This window comes from Oreochromis aureus, linkage group 20 (genome assembly GCF_013358895.1).
Source record: "Oreochromis aureus strain Israel breed Guangdong linkage group 20, ZZ_aureus, whole genome shotgun sequence".
In the NCBI taxonomy this organism is placed as follows: domain Eukaryota; kingdom Metazoa; phylum Chordata; class Actinopteri; order Cichliformes; family Cichlidae; genus Oreochromis; species Oreochromis aureus.
In genome coordinates this window covers 13772330-13791995 of record NC_052961.1, presented here as the reverse complement: position 1 = coordinate 13791995, position 19666 = coordinate 13772330, and the positions used below count along the sequence as shown (strand labels likewise).

At 39.4% G+C, this 19666-nt stretch overlaps 2 protein-coding genes across 2 annotated transcripts; one reads left to right on the top strand and one right to left on the bottom strand.

Moving 5' to 3' along the window:
* Window positions 1-507: 507 nt before the first annotated feature.
* lsm14b (LSM family member 14B) lies at window positions 508-3669 on the bottom strand. The gene is made up of 8 exons (XM_031753838.2): window positions 3475-3669; window positions 3130-3293; window positions 2908-3037; window positions 2579-2806; window positions 2312-2395; window positions 2047-2208; window positions 1428-1557; window positions 508-1342 (listed from the first exon to the last, which is right to left on the bottom strand). Exons 1-8 carry the CDS (start codon window positions 3590-3592, stop codon window positions 1219-1221), a joined length of 1140 nt encoding a protein of 379 aa, XP_031609698.1. The 5' UTR covers window positions 3593-3669; the 3' UTR covers window positions 508-1218.
* Window positions 3670-4362: 693 nt separating this feature from the next.
* On the top strand, window positions 4363-19307 carry LOC116331147 (transcription initiation factor TFIID subunit 4). Its single transcript, XM_031753744.2, has 16 exons — window positions 4363-4631; window positions 4784-5599; window positions 7268-7422; window positions 8834-8953; window positions 10542-10697; window positions 10825-10947; window positions 11073-11162; window positions 12391-12618; window positions 12772-12907; window positions 13340-13451; window positions 15357-15526; window positions 15622-15752; window positions 15858-15983; window positions 16217-16273; window positions 16378-16497; window positions 16606-19307. The coding sequence occupies exons 1-16, from the start codon at window positions 4364-4366 to the stop codon at window positions 16771-16773; spliced, it is 2976 nt and encodes a 991-aa protein (XP_031609604.2). The 5' UTR covers window position 4363; the 3' UTR covers window positions 16774-19307.
* Window positions 19308-19666: the final 359 nt, after the last annotated feature.

Genomic DNA, 19666 nt, shown 5'->3' with positions numbered 1-19666 from the left:
TAGAAAACACTTGACTTATCTGAATGGCATTAAACAGAGGATTTCCCTTAAGCGAATATTTATGATCTGCGTGCAAATAATTACATGCATATAAAAGGATACGATGGTAAGGGAGAAATCCCTCTCCCTCAGATTTTGGTATAGTCCAGGCAGTGAGTAGCCTACCACTTTCCCTCACTGTAGACGGGGTATCGTTTGATTCAAGAAAGCAGTCTGCTTGGAACAGCAGCTCAGTGCGCAAAAGCTTTAAGGATCAGCTGTAGCCAAAGTTGCTTTTAGCATTTCAGGAAATGTGGAAATCCCACCATTCACATTTTTACAACAGCACTGAATCAGGGAATGTGTAATCTTATAATTCAGTGAGACATTTACTCTAATTTTTTTTTTTTTTTTTTTTTTTTTTATTTTTTTTATTGCCAGTTTATATAATCTAATCTTGAATATATTGCTAACGTTGTTTAAAGGAGTGATCCTTAAAAGGACAAAGAAACAGCCATAGAACACAGATACTATCCCAGATTATTTATAATTCTGAAGAATTTTTTTTAAATGCTTACTTGTGCAACAAAATGTCTTTTAGTCTCATAACAGGTGTATCAGCACATCCATTTTATTTACATTCAACTCATTCCCTTGAATATACCAAATTAAGTCTTAAGTCTGAAACCTTGTTTAGTTCATTATATTAATACTATGCAACATTGAATGGACAAATCTGATTAATACTCCAAAAAGGCAAATGCAAGAATTTACAAATCTGCAAGTAGCAAACCAAAGTAGAAACTGAAGCATTCATGTTCCCCCCCCCCTTTTAAACAAAAAAGCCTCTTGTAGTAACTTTTACCCACATTAAAAACAAGGTCAAATGTCAAAGAAATAATGTTAAACTTTTTAATGACAGACATTTTGGCTGGTTACAGCACAGCTGTAATAATGATGGTTTAGTTCCATCACGTATACCAGTAAACAGACTGCAAACCAACATGCACAGCATAGCGCCTCTTCCAAATGCAATACAGCCTTCATTATTGCCCTTGTGATTTCTTCACTGTGCTAAAACTCAAAAGGTCTGTCAAGAAAAAAGGGGGCAAGATTCTTACAGGGGATCCAGTACTTTCCACTCACTGTAAGAAACAGGGTACTAAATCATTCAAGGTGGCTTTACTCTGCCTTTGTATGAAACTGATCTGTACAGCCGCCCAGTTGTGTTTCTTTGAGTTAGACTCTGGCAGCACCTCGTCCTCTTCTGGCATATCCACCTCTGAATCCTTGGCCCCTCAGGAAACGCCCAGGGACACCAAAAGTCTCCAGATTGCGCTTTCGCTCCTCTGCCCATGTCAGTCTGAAACCATTGATGTAAATAAATAGCCATGAGCACATATCTGCACAAAGACCATCTTTTATATAAGATGGAGTCAGCTGATTACCTGAGCCCATTATCAGATGAGATGTTGTCAAAGAAAGACTTTGCTTTGTCATAGTAGCACTTTGGTGCTAAACGATCCTCCCCTGAAGTCAGCTGCAACCCTTCCGTTTCCGTTCCTTCAGAATTCCCATCTGAAAACAGAAAAAAGTACTGACAGTGGAAGGACAGACTCAGTCCATCTTAAGAAGCCAATTCCCAGAGATTGAAAATATTTATTTATTTATTATATGCCAGAGAGAAACATGACGTTAGAAGCCTTATTTTACCTGAATGCAAATTTACTTCTATTCAAACTTAAAGCTGTGGTGACAAAAATTAAAGTAATTCAAACAGGGTTACATGAGAGCGCAACTTCCATGAAAATGCCATCATAACTGCTCTGTCTCTCACATAATCTACTACATAACGGTTCAAACTTAAAGAAGCTGTGGTGACAAAATTGAAAGTAATTCAAACAGGGGTTACCATAGGGACTCAAGTTTTTCTACCAACAACATTAATAATGCATACCTTTAAAGTGACAGCATTCCTTCAAAGAGAATTAACTGACAAAGCGGGTGATTAAAAAAAAAAAAAAAAAAAAAAAAGTGCATTGGTGGCAACTTCAGCTGATAACCAACCTCTTAGAGTCAGCCTCTCCTGGACCTTCTCCTCAAGCTCCTCCTTAATGAATTGTGCGTTTGAGGAATCAAAATCAAAGTCTGTGTCAAATTTAAGGGTGGGAGATGGAGCATTAGCCACCATCAGCTGGCCTCTTCTGCGGTTCCTGCGCCGTCGAGGCCCTAAGATTATTATTTATTTTTTATTAAGTGCACCTCAAGTTTGTTTTGTATACAAGGATGTCCTTTCTGATTTTCAAGTCTACTGGAAACTTGTGTTTAATACCTTGTCTTTTTCTAGCAGGTGGCCTGGTTTCAGCATTTTGCTGCTGACTGTCCTGAGAAGTGGATCCACTTGGGTCTGATTGCACTGCAAAGACACCCACAACAGCTACACTTAGTTTTAAGTGTATGTAGATGCCCAGACAAATACCTCATTATTTCCCCCAAAACATACATACTCCTCCACAGTTAATCAACCTGTTTCACTTAGGGAAACATCACAATAGTTTAACAGCATTTCCTTCTCATCACTGCAGCATTGTGTACTTACTGGTGGCTCCAGTGACCCTTGTGGTTTGAATATTTGTTCCTCTCGTCCACTTAGGCTGCCTCCTATTCCTCTGCTGCTGTTGCTGCTGCCCTTGTTCTTCTTGTTGCTGCTCCTGCTGCTGGGATGCACTTGCACCTCTCCTCTGCCTAAATGTCCTTACACTGACGGTTTGAACAGCCTTTTCCACCATGGGACCTCTTTGAGCATGTAAGCCTTGAAGTAAAGGCCCTGGGTGAAGGATACAAAGTGTGTAGTATTAGAAAGAACCCAATTAAAATTTGTTTTTTTTAGTCAATTGACTTGTTAGAAACTTGTTGTCATTGATTTACCAAGGCCAAGAGCTGCAACATACTGCTGATTAAGCAGAGAGCTAGCAGCAAGCTGGTTGTAGGCAGGCATCCTTAAGGGGCTGAGTGATCCAACAGTAGGTTGGATGCTTGAAGAGCCTGAACTGGAGGTCTGGATGAACCAAAGATGTTAATGTTTAAACACACATATACATACTTAGTCTGTTTTTAGAAGGAGGGTGGAACCAGGCAGTTTTTGTACACCTGTATTATCGCAGGATCTTGAGGCAGGCCATGGTGATACCTTGGAGGTTCACCCAGTGTAATATCCTTAATATCACTTCCCCGGAAAGTAATGTACTCATAGACATCATCTTTGGGTGACGTTGGCCTATCTGTTGGCCGTCCCTCAGTTCCAAAACACTTGACTTGTGAAAAGAAAAACGTTGGATAAAGTCAGGAAAGTTCCACCCATATTTCACTTGTCCAGTTTCTTTCTAAGATTAAATGACAATAACTAGAAAAGGAGAAGAAATTTAAAAAGCAAGTTTTTGTTCGTTTTTGAAATGCTGACAGATTTTCAAGAACACTGAGAGCTAAATAACTCACCTTCTGCCAAAACTACTGTGCTGTTCGCTGCATCAATTGTATACAAAATCCCTTCATAACGATTTTGGGCTTTTGAGAGGAGTGATACTTTACAGCCAATGTATGGCTTCGAAGCCATGGCTCGAGAATATCCGGGGCCGTTGCTATAAACTTCTATACAGACTCATCACACGGCACATTTCGAGTCCTAGAGAAACCGGAAACAATTTATAGGCGTATACAGCTGACTTGATTGAAGCACCTGGCAATCATTGATGGCATTAAGATGAATGCCAATCACCACGGCTTGATTTAACTCACTTGAGACCCATTCTTTTGATATTTTGCGTAATCTTTGATTTGTTATGAATTCAATCAATAATTATGATTGTGCTTATGGTACATATTTTTTTTCATAAAAACATTTTTAGATAATCTTTATAAGTTGCAACAAAAATCACAGTCATGGCGTTAAAAGGCTGAGTCCTGTGATGCACAAACAACCGTGCAAACTGGCTGCCTAAGTGCTGATCTGCACTCTCAAAAGTTTACTATCCAGGTAGTTTCACATCACTACTGTCTGTGAGCACTAGGCGGTTACTGCGGGTGTCCTGGAAAAATAGCATCAACGCAGCCATTTTGGATTGTTCAGAAAGTATGATAGTGTAATGTAAACATCTGTGAAATCATGTGATAGCGCATGAGAACTATCTGACAGTTTCCCCGGTGTGCTAATGCTCCACAAGGCACAGCTCCGTGAGCGGTGTCGCTTATTTCCAGCGAAACAGTCCGACTGCGGTGGCACTGTACACTGCAGCTCGCAACCATTTGTTCCAGGCTTTATTTTTGTCGAACAGCCAATCATGAGGCGAGGTAAGGTTGCGTCACGGAGGATGCATCCAATCGGCGCATGCGTCTCACGAACGAGCGTAGCTGGGAAAAGATGGCGGCGGGCTCCGATTTGCTGGGTGATGTTTTCTTGAGTACAGAGGTGGACGAAAAAGTAGTTAGTGACCTAGTTGGATCCCTGGAGTCTGAACTAACAGAAACAAGGCGCGATAACACAACCGCTAGGGCCCCGTCTGCAGAAAATCACGGCGGAAACTCAGCTGTAGGTACTAGTTTAAATGTTCAGGGTAGCAAAATGGGACTTTCACAACAAGAGCTTGCTAAGGCAGGTAAGATCCGGTTAGCTAACATTAGCTAATTTTGGTCACGTTACTCAGCTTGTTATAGCTTATTTGGCTTCACTTGTCTGTGTCCCGAAACTAAAGCGAATCGGAGAGTTGCTCGACACTCCCCTTGTTTTCATGTGTTTCCGCTGCTGCAGGGACAGGAGCGCAAGGAGGTGTCAGTAACAGTACGGGGTCCCTGGGTTCAAGCATGGATGGGGCAGCAGGGATCACATCGACGGCAGGACCGAGTGTGACGGCCACTCAGAGTCAGTCCAAGTCGGACGCAGCCAGCGGAGTTGTTACGGTTACACTAGATGCAACAGCTGGCGCTGGCAAACCTGGAGGGACCGGTGCGCAAACTCTGAATGGAAGTGCCGTGGTGATGAACTGTCAAATAACCGCAGGCGGACCCGCTGACAGCAACAACTCGCAGCCCGGTGCTGTCACACTCCTCAACAACGGACCTGTTTCTGTGAGCAAACCGAGCGCAGCAGGTCTGCCTGGAACACCTAGTACTATTATCCGAGCTACTTTGAACGCGCAAAATGTTGTGACTTCGTCTGTTATCTCGTCCCAGCCTTCTGTGAAAACTGTTCCCACAGTCACACTGGTGAGGCCACCTATGCAAACCTCCATGAACCCTTCGCCAAGTACAGGCAGTCCAACCACAGTTTTAACGTCACCGTCTGTCAGTGTTACCAGCACGACTGGCTCTCCTGCTAGCAAAACTGACTGCCCAAAAGCTATAATGCCTACTGGTGCCCACGTCGTGGCTTCAGTTGTTGCTACAGGGACGACAGCGACAGTGAGGAGTCCGACTGTTTTGCAGGGCTTGAGGACTTCAGTACCTTCAACAGTTGCTGCAACTCCTCCCGGTGGAATAAGAACTATTGTTCCACAGGTGTTAGCTCCTCGACTCGCTCAGCCTCAACAAAACGCCCCAAATATCCAAAACATTCAGCTGCCTCCAGGTAATTGAGCTGTAAAGTCTGAGAGCATGTGGAAGTTTATTATCATTATTATTATTATTATTATTAAACTTTAACAGTTTCCCGAGATGCCTTTGCAGGCAATAGATGATTTGAAACACATTGTAGTAGCTTAGTAGCAACTTTAGAGGTGGCCAGGGTTCTGTAGCAGATTAAAAGCAGGACTCGGTGAAACTCAGCCAACACATTCTTTATATGGTTTATCAATGTAGCTGTCCATTCCAGTCTATTGATTCTTTTTAGTTTGTCTTGTCTGAGACGATTACATCCTGTTATAATAGCACCAGCTGGATAAAACATACAGGATATCTCTCAAGCATTATGTGTGTTTGGATGCATGTGTTAAAATGTATTGATGCATGCTCAGTAATGCACGTTAGGAAGTCCCGGAAAGTTGATTCCCTCCATCTGGATGCACTGTTTTCAGTGGGAGAAATATTTCATCACTTATTCAAGTGACTGACTGGAAAAAGTCACTTGAATGCATATTGAAACATTTCTCCGACTAATAACGCCACGTTCAAATGAACTGAATCAACTTTCTGGGATGCATGTGTTGAGTATGCAAAGTCTCCAGGTTAGCATTTTTGTCCCAGTTGCAAACTGTTATTTCAGGGTTTTGTAAAAGTGCAGTGATTCTATTTTATGCTCAGTATAGCATAAAATAAAGAATTATGATATTAGAAAATGAATCCAGATCAAATACAGACCTAAAACAAACATCATAATTTTTGACAAATGCATCTATTTGCAACTTAGAATGGAAAATCCCCTTTGTGGCCTTTCTGTACCATATAGTTCTTTGTTGTAGGCCACTGTATTAATGGCAGATTTCTTCCAGAAAAAGCTATTCCCACTTTGTAGCCTTGATGAAACAGCTCTGGCCATTTATTTGGCCAGTCGTAGAATGTCTGTGTTATTATTATGTAGTAGAGTCATGTAGTCACCTCTTTGACAGACACTGTTTTACTAGCATAAGGCTCTTGTGCATAGTATTACACTGGCATACAATAAAAATAAATTGGTGGCAAGAAGACATGTTATTTTGAGCAGAAACAAGAATGTTTTTAGCGTTTTGCATGGTGGATTGTGACTTGAACTTTTTTTATTTATGCTGCCATATAGACCCTGACTGATAATGGGGGTTTTTTCTGGTAATATCAATTTTTTATAAATATAAAATTCGAATAATAATAAATATGGGTATACTGGCATACATATTTAAGCATTTAAGAGTTATGTTGAGACAGAAAAATGGTGGGGTAATTGTTTATTAACTTCACTTTGAAGACACTGCTCAGCCCTGGATCACGGATTGCTCTGCTCTTTTGCAGACAGAGCTAAGAGTTTTGTAAAGACTGAAATGGGGCTGTTTTTCTGTATAAACTATTCCTTTATTGCCCCAAGTCTCTTTCTCCTGCGTTATGCTCCTAAAAAAATAAATGTTTTAATATTGTCACATATATCAGTCAGACTCTGCTAACATGCTTGTGGCTCATTTTGGTTTGACAAGTTGCTGAGTGGCTTAGGACTAAACAGGGCTCCCTATTGATACATACATACATGCATACATCCTTTCTTGTGACTCATTGGGACAGGAAGATAATGACCTTTTAATATTTTAACTCCTTTGATATTTGGCACGTACAGGAATGGTCTTGGTTCGCAGTGAGAGTGGGCAACTGCTGATGATTCCCCAGCAGGCTTTGGCTCAGATGCAAGCTCAGTCGCAGTCACAAAGCGCCATGACTCCACGACCTCCAGCTCCCACAAGCACTCCACCTGTCCAGATCACATCCCTACAGGTACAGATCTGCTAGATACAGTCAAACGCAGAAAATATGACTCAGTTCTGTAAACCTTCCGTAAAAGTTGTTCTCAGACTTTTTCTCAGAAGCCAAAAAAGGTAATTCCTCCCAGTCCACCTTTGATTTATTAGTCATTAACAGTAAAAAAAAAAAAAAAAAAAAAAAAGAGTACAAGTGAATTTTATTGAAATGAAGTTAAGTCTAGCAAAACCAGCAAACTCTTGTTTATATTCCCGACATCAATTATATCAATTCAAATTAGTCTGTCTTTTATTTATATTTTTTTTCTTCTCTGGTCATCCACACCCCATCTACAGTGACTCTACACCTCATAAACATGTTCAATGCTGTCTATACTAGTAACATTAACATAACCTTTTTAAAGCTACATACACATAAATATGTTCCTTTTTATCTGGTTTAATCACACGGATAACTTATGCTAAACACATAACCTGGTTGGAAGCAGGCCGTGCTCAGGGTTTTTAATTTAAAGTCGCCTGTAAATTGTCACATTTTCACTGAATTTTCACTAAAGTGATTTTCAGTCCCCTTATTAGGCTTTGGGACAGTACCATTTAATGTTTAAATGTGTCCAGTTGAAAGTTTCAGAGCTCTAACATGCGGCCGTCATTTTAGAACTAAGCAGGACTGAGAGTGCACTCGGCATTAAAATAATTAACTCAAATAGAAATGTTTATTTTACACCTCAGTGCGCTAAATTCCGAGATTAATAATTTTCTGCTGCATTAATTTCCTATCTTACTTGTAATAGGTTCGCATTTTCTTTTCTTTTATATTGCATGTTAAATTTTTATGTTCTTTATAGATTTTTATCACCATTTTATCGTCATCTGATCGAAGTAGGCGGCACTCGTGATGCGTAAAATGCCCCCTTTTTTTGTGAGTGTCCACAGAGCCTGAGGCAGAAAGCCTGCGTTAACACCGGAAGTAGATAACCACTGAAGTCATACCCATTCACTTCTAGCAGGGGTTTTAGTTTTTGACAGGCCAGCTAATGGAAAGAAAGCTGTGCTGAACTTCTTTCACATTACACCTCTCTTGTAACTTCAAAGTAAGGATAAACTTAATCACTATTTTACTTTCTGTTTATAATTGAGTTTTGGTTACTGCTTCAAGACAAATACTGTGCCTCTGCTTAGTAAACATTTACAAAACAAGTATTTCTGATTTATTTTTCGTTCCATAGAGTGACTGTTGCATCCAACTTAAAAACATATACTATATACTACTACTAATATGTAATGTTTGAATATTTTCAGATTTTTTTGTTTGTTTGTTTGTTTTGTTTTTGCTTTTTTATTAAGCAATATAGCAGGTATCTAAAAAACTCCTGCTGCTCCACTGTCTGCCAAAAGCTTAACATCTTCTTTTATATGTCCTGCAGGCACCAGGTGCACCACTGCTGGCTCGTCCTGTTACTCCCACCACCATTATTAAACAGTGTTCCACAGTTCAGACCACTGTGACAGCTACCACCGCACTACAGAGGCCTCCTGTTCTGCAGGTAAACTCTCACTATATTTAAGTTAAATGATTCATTTCCATAACACCAAGTGTAACCCATAGACTCAGTTTGCATTTTCACCCTATGCTCTTGCGGTTTTCTTGGGGAACCTCTGTTTTAATCACTAATGGGTTAAGTCAAACATCCTGGCCTGGTTTGAACCCAGGCATTGCATACTGTTGTCCAGAGCAAAGTTGTGTAAAACATTATTAAAATTGGAATACTATCACCTGTAAATCAAATGATCAGATTTCAAAACTTTTATTAGAAAAATTCATAGATCTGAGACTCTAAGATAGACTAAAACCAAGGGAAAGAGTATCTTAAAAAGTTTTCTTAAATTGCCTCTGTGGATGCGCTGATGATGAACTGTTTTCACTGACAGTAGTTTTTAAAGCTTTTCCAAGCTCATGCTCATGTGATTTTTCACCACAGAATCATCTCTGTTTTTAATGTAGGTCTGCCTAACAGCCCAAACATAACATCTATTCAGTGCTGGATTTTGGCCTCATTCCTTGTGTGCAGAGATTTCTTCAAATTCTCTGAACCCTGAATGGTTTCATGTAATTTTGGTTGTGAACTGCTGTGTAGTTTTTGAATCATTCCTAATTTGTTTTTAACAGTTCCTACATATAGCTATACCCAGGTATATTTTCAATCATCTTTAACATTAAAAATAATTTAAAGGTATGTTTTTTTAGGAAAAAACAAACAATTCTCATTGACATTGTTTCTCATACCCCCTTGTGACCTGGATTAAAACCACTACTCTCTCATCTTCCACATCTGGACAAGTGGTCCTCACTATGATCTCAGTAACATCCTGTTTCCATTAATCTCACACAGTTGACCCGAATTAGTCTAACTCATGCTGCTACTTACATGACATTTGCTTCAGTTAGAATTGCCAGCGGTGTGTCTGAAGTGTCTGCAGAGTGTTGTTGTTGTTATTCAAAATGAATTACACTTCATAATTTTTTCTATTTGTCAGTGAATGTGTGCCTGTTACTGTACACCTTCTGCTGAGAACAGCTCTGCAGAAGGTTCTTGGTATATGAGAATACTAAAGTAAGACTCTTATTACTGCTGCTCAAGTAAAAGCTGACTGTATCCTCCATGAACTCGTTAGGACCGATTTCCTACCGTGAGATGGTTTTTAAAAAAACAAGCACAGAATCTGTTTCATAGATTATATGGTCACTTTTTCTGCCAAACTGTCTAACTGTGGCGTGAAAGGATGGGATTTTGCAACAAGGTCAACACAGTTGTTTTCAATTCCTCTCTGGCTGGCTTGTTTGCTCACTTTTAAAAACATTGCTGCTTCTATTCATCTTTTATGTCCTTGTTGCCATGGAAATTCCTTAAATATGTTTTTGCTAAACCTTGTTAGTTTTTTTTTCCCAGATCATGCTTTTAAAGTAAGCTCTAAAGCATTTATGTATATAAAAAGTAAAATTCGTAGAACAACGGTGTTATGTGGAAAAAAAGGAAATGCACTGTTCAACAGGCCTGCTTGTGTTAAAGCTGTTTCTGATCTCATCATTTTTCTTGCGTCTAATTTCAAGTGCATATTCACTGACACATACAGAACACCATCATGCTGGGAGGAGTTGCTACCACCGCAGGACAGCCGCTAGGAACCGCCACCATGGTGCAGCCCGGATCTGCCTCCACAGCAGTAGCACAGAGGGTGGGGCCTGTTGGGGCTACTGCGACCCCTGTCACTCCGACACCCGTCACAGCTGTAAGAGAGACTTGCTAACCATGATTGATGAACAGCAAAAAGTACCTTTTTTCCCTCCACCCCACTTAATGTTTTTTTGCATGTATTATGTAAATATTTGAGAGAAAATATTTGTGTGTGCTTGCAGGAGACACTGGAGAATGTGAAAAAATGTAGGAATTTTCTGTCGACACTGATCAAGCTGGCATCCAGTGGGAAACAGTCGTCTGAGACCACAGCCAATGTTAAGGAGCTCGTCAAGAACCTACTGGTACTTATCTCTCTCTCTTGTTCTCTGAGTTGACACTTAATCTTTCTCCTGGTGAAATTCCTTCAAAGTTTACTTATGTATGATGTATTCTTATCCATCATGGGTTTTTTTTCTCCTTGTAACAGGAAGCAAAGATAGAGTCGGAAGATTTTACCAGTAGGTTATACCAGGAGCTCAACTCATCACCGCAGCCATACCTTGTACCTTTTCTCAAGGTGAGATTAGTGACACACCTGTAGACAAAACCAAAGTTATTACATTGTTCTGTGACTTTGGGACTTACATTTGAACATTGTATTACTCACAAACTTAAAAGCCATCAAGACTCTTGCCATTGATTAGATAATTTTCTCACATTTTTGCACATCTTGTCCATTGGGTATGTTTAGGATCTGCCCACAGATTTTCACTAATGGTTCTGAGGCATGCTTAGGATCACTGCAGCATTTTTGCTTAAATTGATTAATACTTCAAGCAGAATATTTTCACCCTTAACAGTTTACTCAGCGTTGTCAGTTGTTATTATGTGATTTTGGGCCAAAAGCTGATAATGTAGATGCTCCACAATGTAAAGGTAAGCTCCTTTGTGGTCACGTGGGACTTTAATTTGCATTCCTGTCAAACAAATGCAACTTTATCTGAAGGTTGTGTTGGTCTTCACCTTAACCAATTTTTTAACAGCATTTTGGAAAGTAAAATTTGCAAGCCATCTTTTACCTGTTTTGTAGGCAGCAGTTAACGCTAATCCTAAAATTCACTGTATCAAAAAGAAGCCAGTGGATGGTGACTTCTACTGCTAGGTGTGCTTTTTAGGTGTGCACACATGTACCCACTGAGATTAGAGTGCAGGTGAGCAGAGGATTTGCAGCCTTAATCAGGACCAGGCCAAAAGCTATAGCAATTTGTCACACATGGACTTAAACGCTACTGAAAAACTAGAACAAATATCTGCTCTGCTGGCTGACATGGTGATGTAGTAGCCAGACAGGTAGCTTTAAAAATCTAGAAAGGATGGGGCAAGTTTATTCTCTCTGCATTTCTCTTTCATAATCAAATCAATAAAGCTATTTCATAATATTTAAAAATCTCTAAAGCATGTTGTTTCATATAGCTTCTGCAATAGTTTCTCATTGAAAAGTCAAAGAACAGAAATGAAAAGGGAAAAAAAACTTTTATGAACTTCACTTACATCATAAACTAAATTCTATGCACGGCAGTTTCTTTAGAGTACTATGTGATATGTAGAAATGATAGAAATTGAATCATTTATCACTAAGAGCTGCTTCTGTTAGATTTCTTTCTATTATATTCTTTACTTATCCAGGTAAAAGCCTCTCTTTTTAAAGAGTGCTCTGGCCAAGGCCCCAGCACAATAACCACAACTAACTGACTCATTCACATTATGAACTGAATACATACACTCTTCATTCATTCTGACTGTAGAGAAGTCTTCCAGCGCTGCGCCAGATGACCCCAGATTCAGAGGCCTTCATCCAACAAAGCCTGCTGCCTCAGCTGAGCCCTCAGCCTGCAGCGGCAGCCTCCACAGCACTCACTGCTGTGGTGCTGCGACCTCCTCTCTCCACCGCCATCACTACAACCACCAGCCCTGCCACAACCAAAACCACAGTTATCAGCCTTACACAGACGCCTCACAGTAAACCGGGACTGGTAATGTTTTTTTTGCTATTACCTGTATCGGAATAAATTGATGAACATGTATGTACAAGTGGAAGCTTCTGAATACATGCCTGTCTCTACTTCTTTCATTTGTGTGCTTTCTTTTAGGTTTCTCATTCTTAGTCTTTTTCTGAATGTGCACAGATAGTACCCCAGCAACAGGGGACCATTGTGAGGCCACCGGTGACGCTGGCTCAGTCTGCCGTGGTAACACTGAGAGGACAAACTCACAGTCGCATCATCGTGGGCCAGCCACAGGTTATCAAACAGCTACAAACAAGTGGGTCATATTAATATTTGTTTAATGCTTAACTAATATTTATTACTTGTTTATCAGTGATCAATGTACAGTTAGTTTCAATTTTCAGTCTCAGTGTTGTATTTAATTACTTTGGTACCTCATACAGTTTCAAATGGATGTCCATGAAAACATCCCCATGGTCCACTAATGCAATAGCATCACTAAAATCTACTAAGTTACAGCTGCTCCGCTTGAGTTTAGCTTCTGTCTTTAATACATTTAACACATCTATGGAAGTGCTACCACCTTGTGGCTACTGTTTGTAATTGCAAGACACAAAATCCAAGTATACAAGAGTCAAGTGTGTATTCAAATCCTACTGTGTGTGCTAATAGTTTTAGGTGCAGCTGCCTTTCATTAGTCTAAATTCACTACAGAAAACTTGTTTTTGTTCCTGTTTATGATTTTTAGTACCAGCAGTGAAGCAGACATTGGCTCCAGCACCCAAAGGAATACAAGTTTTCAGTCAGCCTTCCTTCGGTACAGCTCAGAAGAACAAGCTGAAGGAAGGAGGCACTTTCAGGTACGAGAGACCAAAAAAACCCCAAAAAACAACTCACTGTCTGTTAAATACTAGAGTCTGGCATGATGTTCACTTTTTATGTCCGATACCGACTTGCATAAATTTGGATATCTGCCGATGTGATATGAATCCATATTGTGTGTTTTTTAATCAATAAATTGCTTTTTTTATATCTTGCTGCATTTTGTTTACCTGTTCATACTGACTTTAAATAAACAACAACACTAAAGCTATTCTGTTATACCTACTAAAAATCTTTGCACCCAAAATATTTCATAGTTCAGCAACACTGATCAATCTAATAAACCTTACCTAACTTAAAACCTACTCCATCCTCCCTATTCTGGTATTTTAAAGAGTGCTTAGCAAAATATTAAGCAACCTAACTAATAGGGTTATAATAACTCCAACAAAAAAAAAAAAAAAAAAGGAACCACCCACCTCCACCTCATGATGCTTAATTGGATAACAATCAACTTTAATTTGATGCAGTGCCAAAAAAATGCACAGAAACAAATTATTTTTCAAGAATAATTAAATGATTCAACATCTTCTTCAACAGAACTGCAGAATTACAGACACCTTCCCAAAGGAAAAAAACTATAGCTTACTAGGGTATATAGACTTAAGAGTTACTATATACAGTAATGGACTTCTATACATTTTACATCAGATTAAAACTTTGGGTGTAAGATTCAGATAATTATTTATTAAAAACTACATATTTTAAATGAGTATAAGGTGAAAAGTATGTCTTTGTGCCCCTTTTCCTGTTAATGCCCCTCGGCCCCCTCAACTTTGCTAGGTCCGCCTGCACAGTTACCAGAGGCGTCAGCTACGTGAAAAGGATCCTGCACAGAAAGTAATATTAAATAAATTCTAACAACAGCTTATCAAGCTTTAAACGTGCTGCTGTTGTTCAGCCGCTGGTTTCCTCTTTCTGGCGCCAAGTGGGCCAAAAACAAAGAAGAGAGACAGACTCCTGATGAAAAGCCGATCAACTGATCGTTAAGCAGATTCACGCCACACAGAAGTACTGCAGGAGAGGGAGAGAGAGGTGTCGCTCCATATATGGGTTGTTGTTTAACATGGAACGACTTTTACAAACATTCAGAGATGAACTTACACACTTGCTTTACTTCTCTCTACTATAACTTCCTCGAGATGAAATGCTGGTTTGTAGCGAGGCTACAAATACACACAGCCGCTCTATCACATGATTTACTGCTGCAACGTGTTACGGTTATGAGCCGAAATAAACTGTGTTGCAAGTTTTGTGAGGTGCTTTTTGATATTTAATGGATCGGATTATAGTTTTATTTTTATTAATATCCCTAAAGTCCAGTAATTTAGGTCATATCGGACCGATACCGATATTACAGATCGGATCGGTCCATCTCTATTAAATACCAGTGTCTGTATATGTGTTCACAGAGAATTAAGTATCCATAGAAACTTGCGTGATGTCATAACTTTTTATGTGCCAACCATAAGATAAATTGATGCAGTTCATTGCTTTTGTTACATTTATCTTAAAGTTTACCTGTCATACTGACTTCCAGCACCATATTTTCAGTCTTGGCCTCTACTAGAGATCTTTTTACTTTTCATAACAGTAATTATTTACTTTATTATCCTTTGTGCAGCTCCTCAGTTCATTAACTGTGTTAAACAAGTGCTTCTAATTGGTTGCCTCATGAATAGAAGGTTATAATAACAGGTGGGTGGGACCACAGCCAGAGCTGTACGACTGTGATACCCATATTAAGGATAACACCTCTCTTTGTCATCATACAGTGCCAAGTACTCTGTGTGTGTGTGTTGTTTTTTTTAATGTTGTATTTATTCTGTATAAATGTGCTTAAGACACAAAAAGTAAGAAAACTGTCTTTGTCTCTTCTCCAGGGACGATGACGATATCAACGATGTGGCCTCAATGGCAGGAGTCAACTTGTCAGAAGAGAGTGCCCGTATCTTAGCAACCAACTCTGAGCTTGTTGGCATGGTGACTCGTTCCTGTAAGGACGAGACCTTCCTTTCCACCTCTTTACTCACCCGGATAGTTCTGGAGATTGGTGAGAGACGTACACTGTCGAGAAAATGCACAGCATGTTCCTCAGTATGCTGACACCGTCTAAAGCTTTATCCATACTCACTCCTGTTGCGACAGGTAAGAAGTTCAGTGTCAGTGAGTTGGGCACAGATGTGATCAACTACATTTCCCATGCCACACAGCAGCGACTGCAAGACGTACTGGAAAAGGTGTCACAAGTTGCACAGCAGAAGAACTTGACTTTTAAGGTGATAATTGATTGCAATTGTAGAGTAAGGGAGACCCACTCACTACTGTGTTTTAAGATCTCTTGTTTCATTCTCCTGTCTGTCCTCACTTCATGCCAACTCCAGGAAGATGAACAGTATGAGCAGGCGAGCGATGTGCGAACCCAGCTCAAATTCTTTGAGCAGCTGGATCAAATGGAGAAGCAAAGGAAGGAAGAGCAGGAGAGAGAGATCCTCTTGAAAGCTGCCAAGGTAACAGCATTCGAACAAGGACACACGGTATCACTGACAGAAACAATCTTGTATGCATAATTATACAGAGAAGCCAAGTGAGTGCTCTTGGGTCATTGTCATTAATATACATTTTCCCTGCCATCACCAAATGCCAGACATGGAAACTGAGAGAGTGAATGAATAAAACAAGTCATTTAATAAATTCTACATATCCTTTTTGAAATATTAAAATGTCCTCGATATTATTGCAGTCTCGGTCACGACAAGAAGACCCGGAGCAACTCCGACTGAAACAGAAGGCCAAAGAAGTAAGTATATGCTAAAATAATATCCTGGGTGATTGCTTTCTTTTTGAAGCATTGTGATGAGTTTGCCTGTATGTTGAATGTATGTGTTACTGCTTGTATTTCAGATGCAGCAGCAGGAGCTGGCTCAAATCAGGCAGAGAGAAGCCAACCTAACAGCGCTGGCAGCAATCGGCCCAAGGAAAAAGCGGAAAATGGACTCACCGGGTAGGGGTGCCAATGCAGAGGTGAGGTGTGATTAACCCAACGTAGGAATGTGCTTATTTTGAAGTTTTCTGGAATCACAAAAGCAGTTGATGAAAAATTGAATGTCCTTGCTTTGTTTCACCCTCCAGGGATCAGGGTCGTGTCCCTCTCAGACTGGAGGCTCAGGTGGAACAGGCTCCAGACAGTTTATGCGACAGCGCATCACTAGAGTCAACCTCAGGGACCTGCTCTTCTGTCTGGAGAATGAAAGGGGAACCAGTCACTCACACCTGCTCTATAAAGGCTTCCTCAAATAGCACCCGCATTAAAATGACTAGTTTCACTCAGTGGCATTAAGGAGGCAGAGTGGACCATCAGCTCCGACCCTTCCTGCCGGTACTTCCTTTGATCACCCACTGTTGAATTATGAGGCATCTGTCTGTGGGAGACATGCTGAAGAGACCTTGGCTTTTAAAAGCCTCTTAAAGAAAAGGACTTTTGTATTTTCAGTGGAGAAATGGAGCAAATATTGGAACTTGGCCCTGAATTCAGTGCACCTCTCAGCTCTGCTTGCTCTTCACAGAGCAGTTACAACCAACCACACTTGATGATGATGCACTGCCTCATGCTACACAAAAGAACAATGTCTTTAACCGAACCGAATACTTCAGATTTAAAACGTGTGTCAGTGGCATCTGTGCTGTAGCAGCAAATCTCTTTGAAGTGCTTGGCAGACACTCTTGTTTATTTAAGTCGTCAACAGAGATTTTAATTTATCGTACATTTATACTATATTTTAGCAATGCCTGTGGATCGTTTTACAGAGATTAATCTTAACCGGTCTTATCATCTGCTGAGTTGCCTTCTTAACAGTTTAAGCCATATGGATTAGAATGTGTTGATCAAGGAATTTTATATATCCAACACTTCTCTCCAGATTTGTAGAATGAAAGGAATTTTTTTTGGATACAGTTGTTGTTTTTGGTTGGCTGTTGTTTTGTTTTTGTTTTATTTCTTTTTTATCTTTGTCTTTGATTGGAATCAATGATAATTTATGTGTCATGTATTGTGTGTAGTGAAGAGGTGGTATTAGAGGTCACTGTCATAGGATTTATGATTTATGGCGAGAGTTCTTGCACAAATTTTCAAGTCTTTTTTTAATTAGGGTCTTGTATTTTCTACAGAGAATTTATATACTTCATGTTGCTCGTCAGTAATTAAAAGCAACTAGGTAAGATGTAATCATAAGGTATCGTGACTCCACCCTTAAAAAAAATCAAAAGCTTTACCTGACTTAAATTTGGCCCATCTCCTTTTAAACCTCTGGAGCGCTCCAGCACTTACGCCCCAGTCATACAGGCCTAGAGATCGGTTGGCAACCATCTGGTAATCTCCAGTCAGAAGGGAAAAATGTGCATTTTCCAAACAGTTGCAAGTAGTTACTATAGGTTGCTGGCAATTACTGTGAAATAAATTTCTTATGGTCCATTCAGGCAGCAATTAGGCTGGTCAGCGACCCTTGATAACCACTTGTTGCTGGGGAAAAGGATGTATTCTGCCAATGATTGGTGAATGTTTGCTCGAGGTTGTTGCTGTTTCTAATGTGAAGTCTGTTCCCTAGAAGTATATGGTGCTGCACCGAAAATCTCCTTGCAGTTGCTAGCAGGTTGCCACCGTCATCTGTAGTTTGCATGGAAGACTTGTCTGAACAACAGAATGTGACTTCTGTTGCACTTGTGCATCAGAGTAATATAGAAATGATAAACAAAACGTACTGAGAGATATTGGCCAAATTTAAGGTGTACACTGTTATTGGTGGAGCTGCAAAACTTTGACTGCAACTGTTTAGTACTGAGATTTCCTTTCCCATCTCCAGCTTCCAGTAGCGTTAATAAATTTCTTCACTGATGTCAGTATGACATTTACGTCAAGAACTGAATCATAGTGAAAATCCTCTCCAAAGAAACTGTTATTCATCACTGTGTGATTGCAGTCGTCAGCGTAAACTTTTAGCGGCAGATTTTCTGCTGTGGAAGCGAGCTCACGGTCAACATATTTAGAAGAGAAGAGAAAAATGAAAAATTTTAATTCTGAAAACAAAAATGGGGATTTTACTCCTTTTCTTGAAAATTGTTGCAAATAAGTAGAACCAGTTTTGTTTTTTGTTTTTTATGATGCCTTTATTTAATGTCACCCACAGAACTAAAGACTTACCAAGTAAGACTAGGATGTTATGATTTTGGAAATGAAATGGCTCTTAATAATTTAACATAGCCAGGTTGGGTATTTTTACTGTAATGTGATTGTAAGTCAATTTTAAAATTGGTTCTAATATTATTACTGATTTCGGTGATTTAAGTGAATTACATTTATTTTCAATAAGTTGAATGTCCACACTTTTATATTTATGAATGATAGAGGTCATTTTGGGTAAACGTGAAATGCAGAGCAACGACTGCACTTTGACAGATCAGTTTTCTAAAACTAGTCAATCAAATGAACATACCTTCTATAAATTGTTTATATTTTTGTGCACATACTAATTTTGGTCTTTATACCTTTAGCATTTTATGACAAGATGTTTATCAGCAAGTTTTGTTACTGTATATACTTAAGTTGCTCTTTTATAGATTTACTTGACAATTTTGAATTATGAAAAATTGTCTTATTTTTCCTTGTACAATTATGTGACAAAAGGAGACAAAAATATGCTTTCTTGCCAATATCTTGTAAAATTTGCACAGCTACTTGTTTATATGTAAATAGGTGGATTTTAAAACAAAAAGGTTTTTAAGTGCTATTTTATAATGGATTGAGAGAAAAGGTTCTCTAAATAAAATATAAACAAATATTTCTGTCTTAATGGTCTTAATTTCTGTGACAGGTTCACAATGTAAAGTATTAGAAGTAAAAGACTAAAATACACAAGTGATATAAATGCAAGAAAATATTCTGTTAGTTAGTTGTGAACACAGCTAACTGTACCAATAGCAAAAGATATTCTATATGGATATGGTACTCCTGGAATTTAGACATTTTCAGTCCCATTACCAAAGATGCATGAAATCAAGCCCCTATCCAAATTTGCAAACATTAGCAAACCTCTGCTGATTCAAGACTGCAGACTTCCAAATCTTCTCTGGCATTAACGTCAGCACAAATACTGGTGCTGGGAGCTTCGTGGCATGAGTTTCCATGGTCAAAACCTCC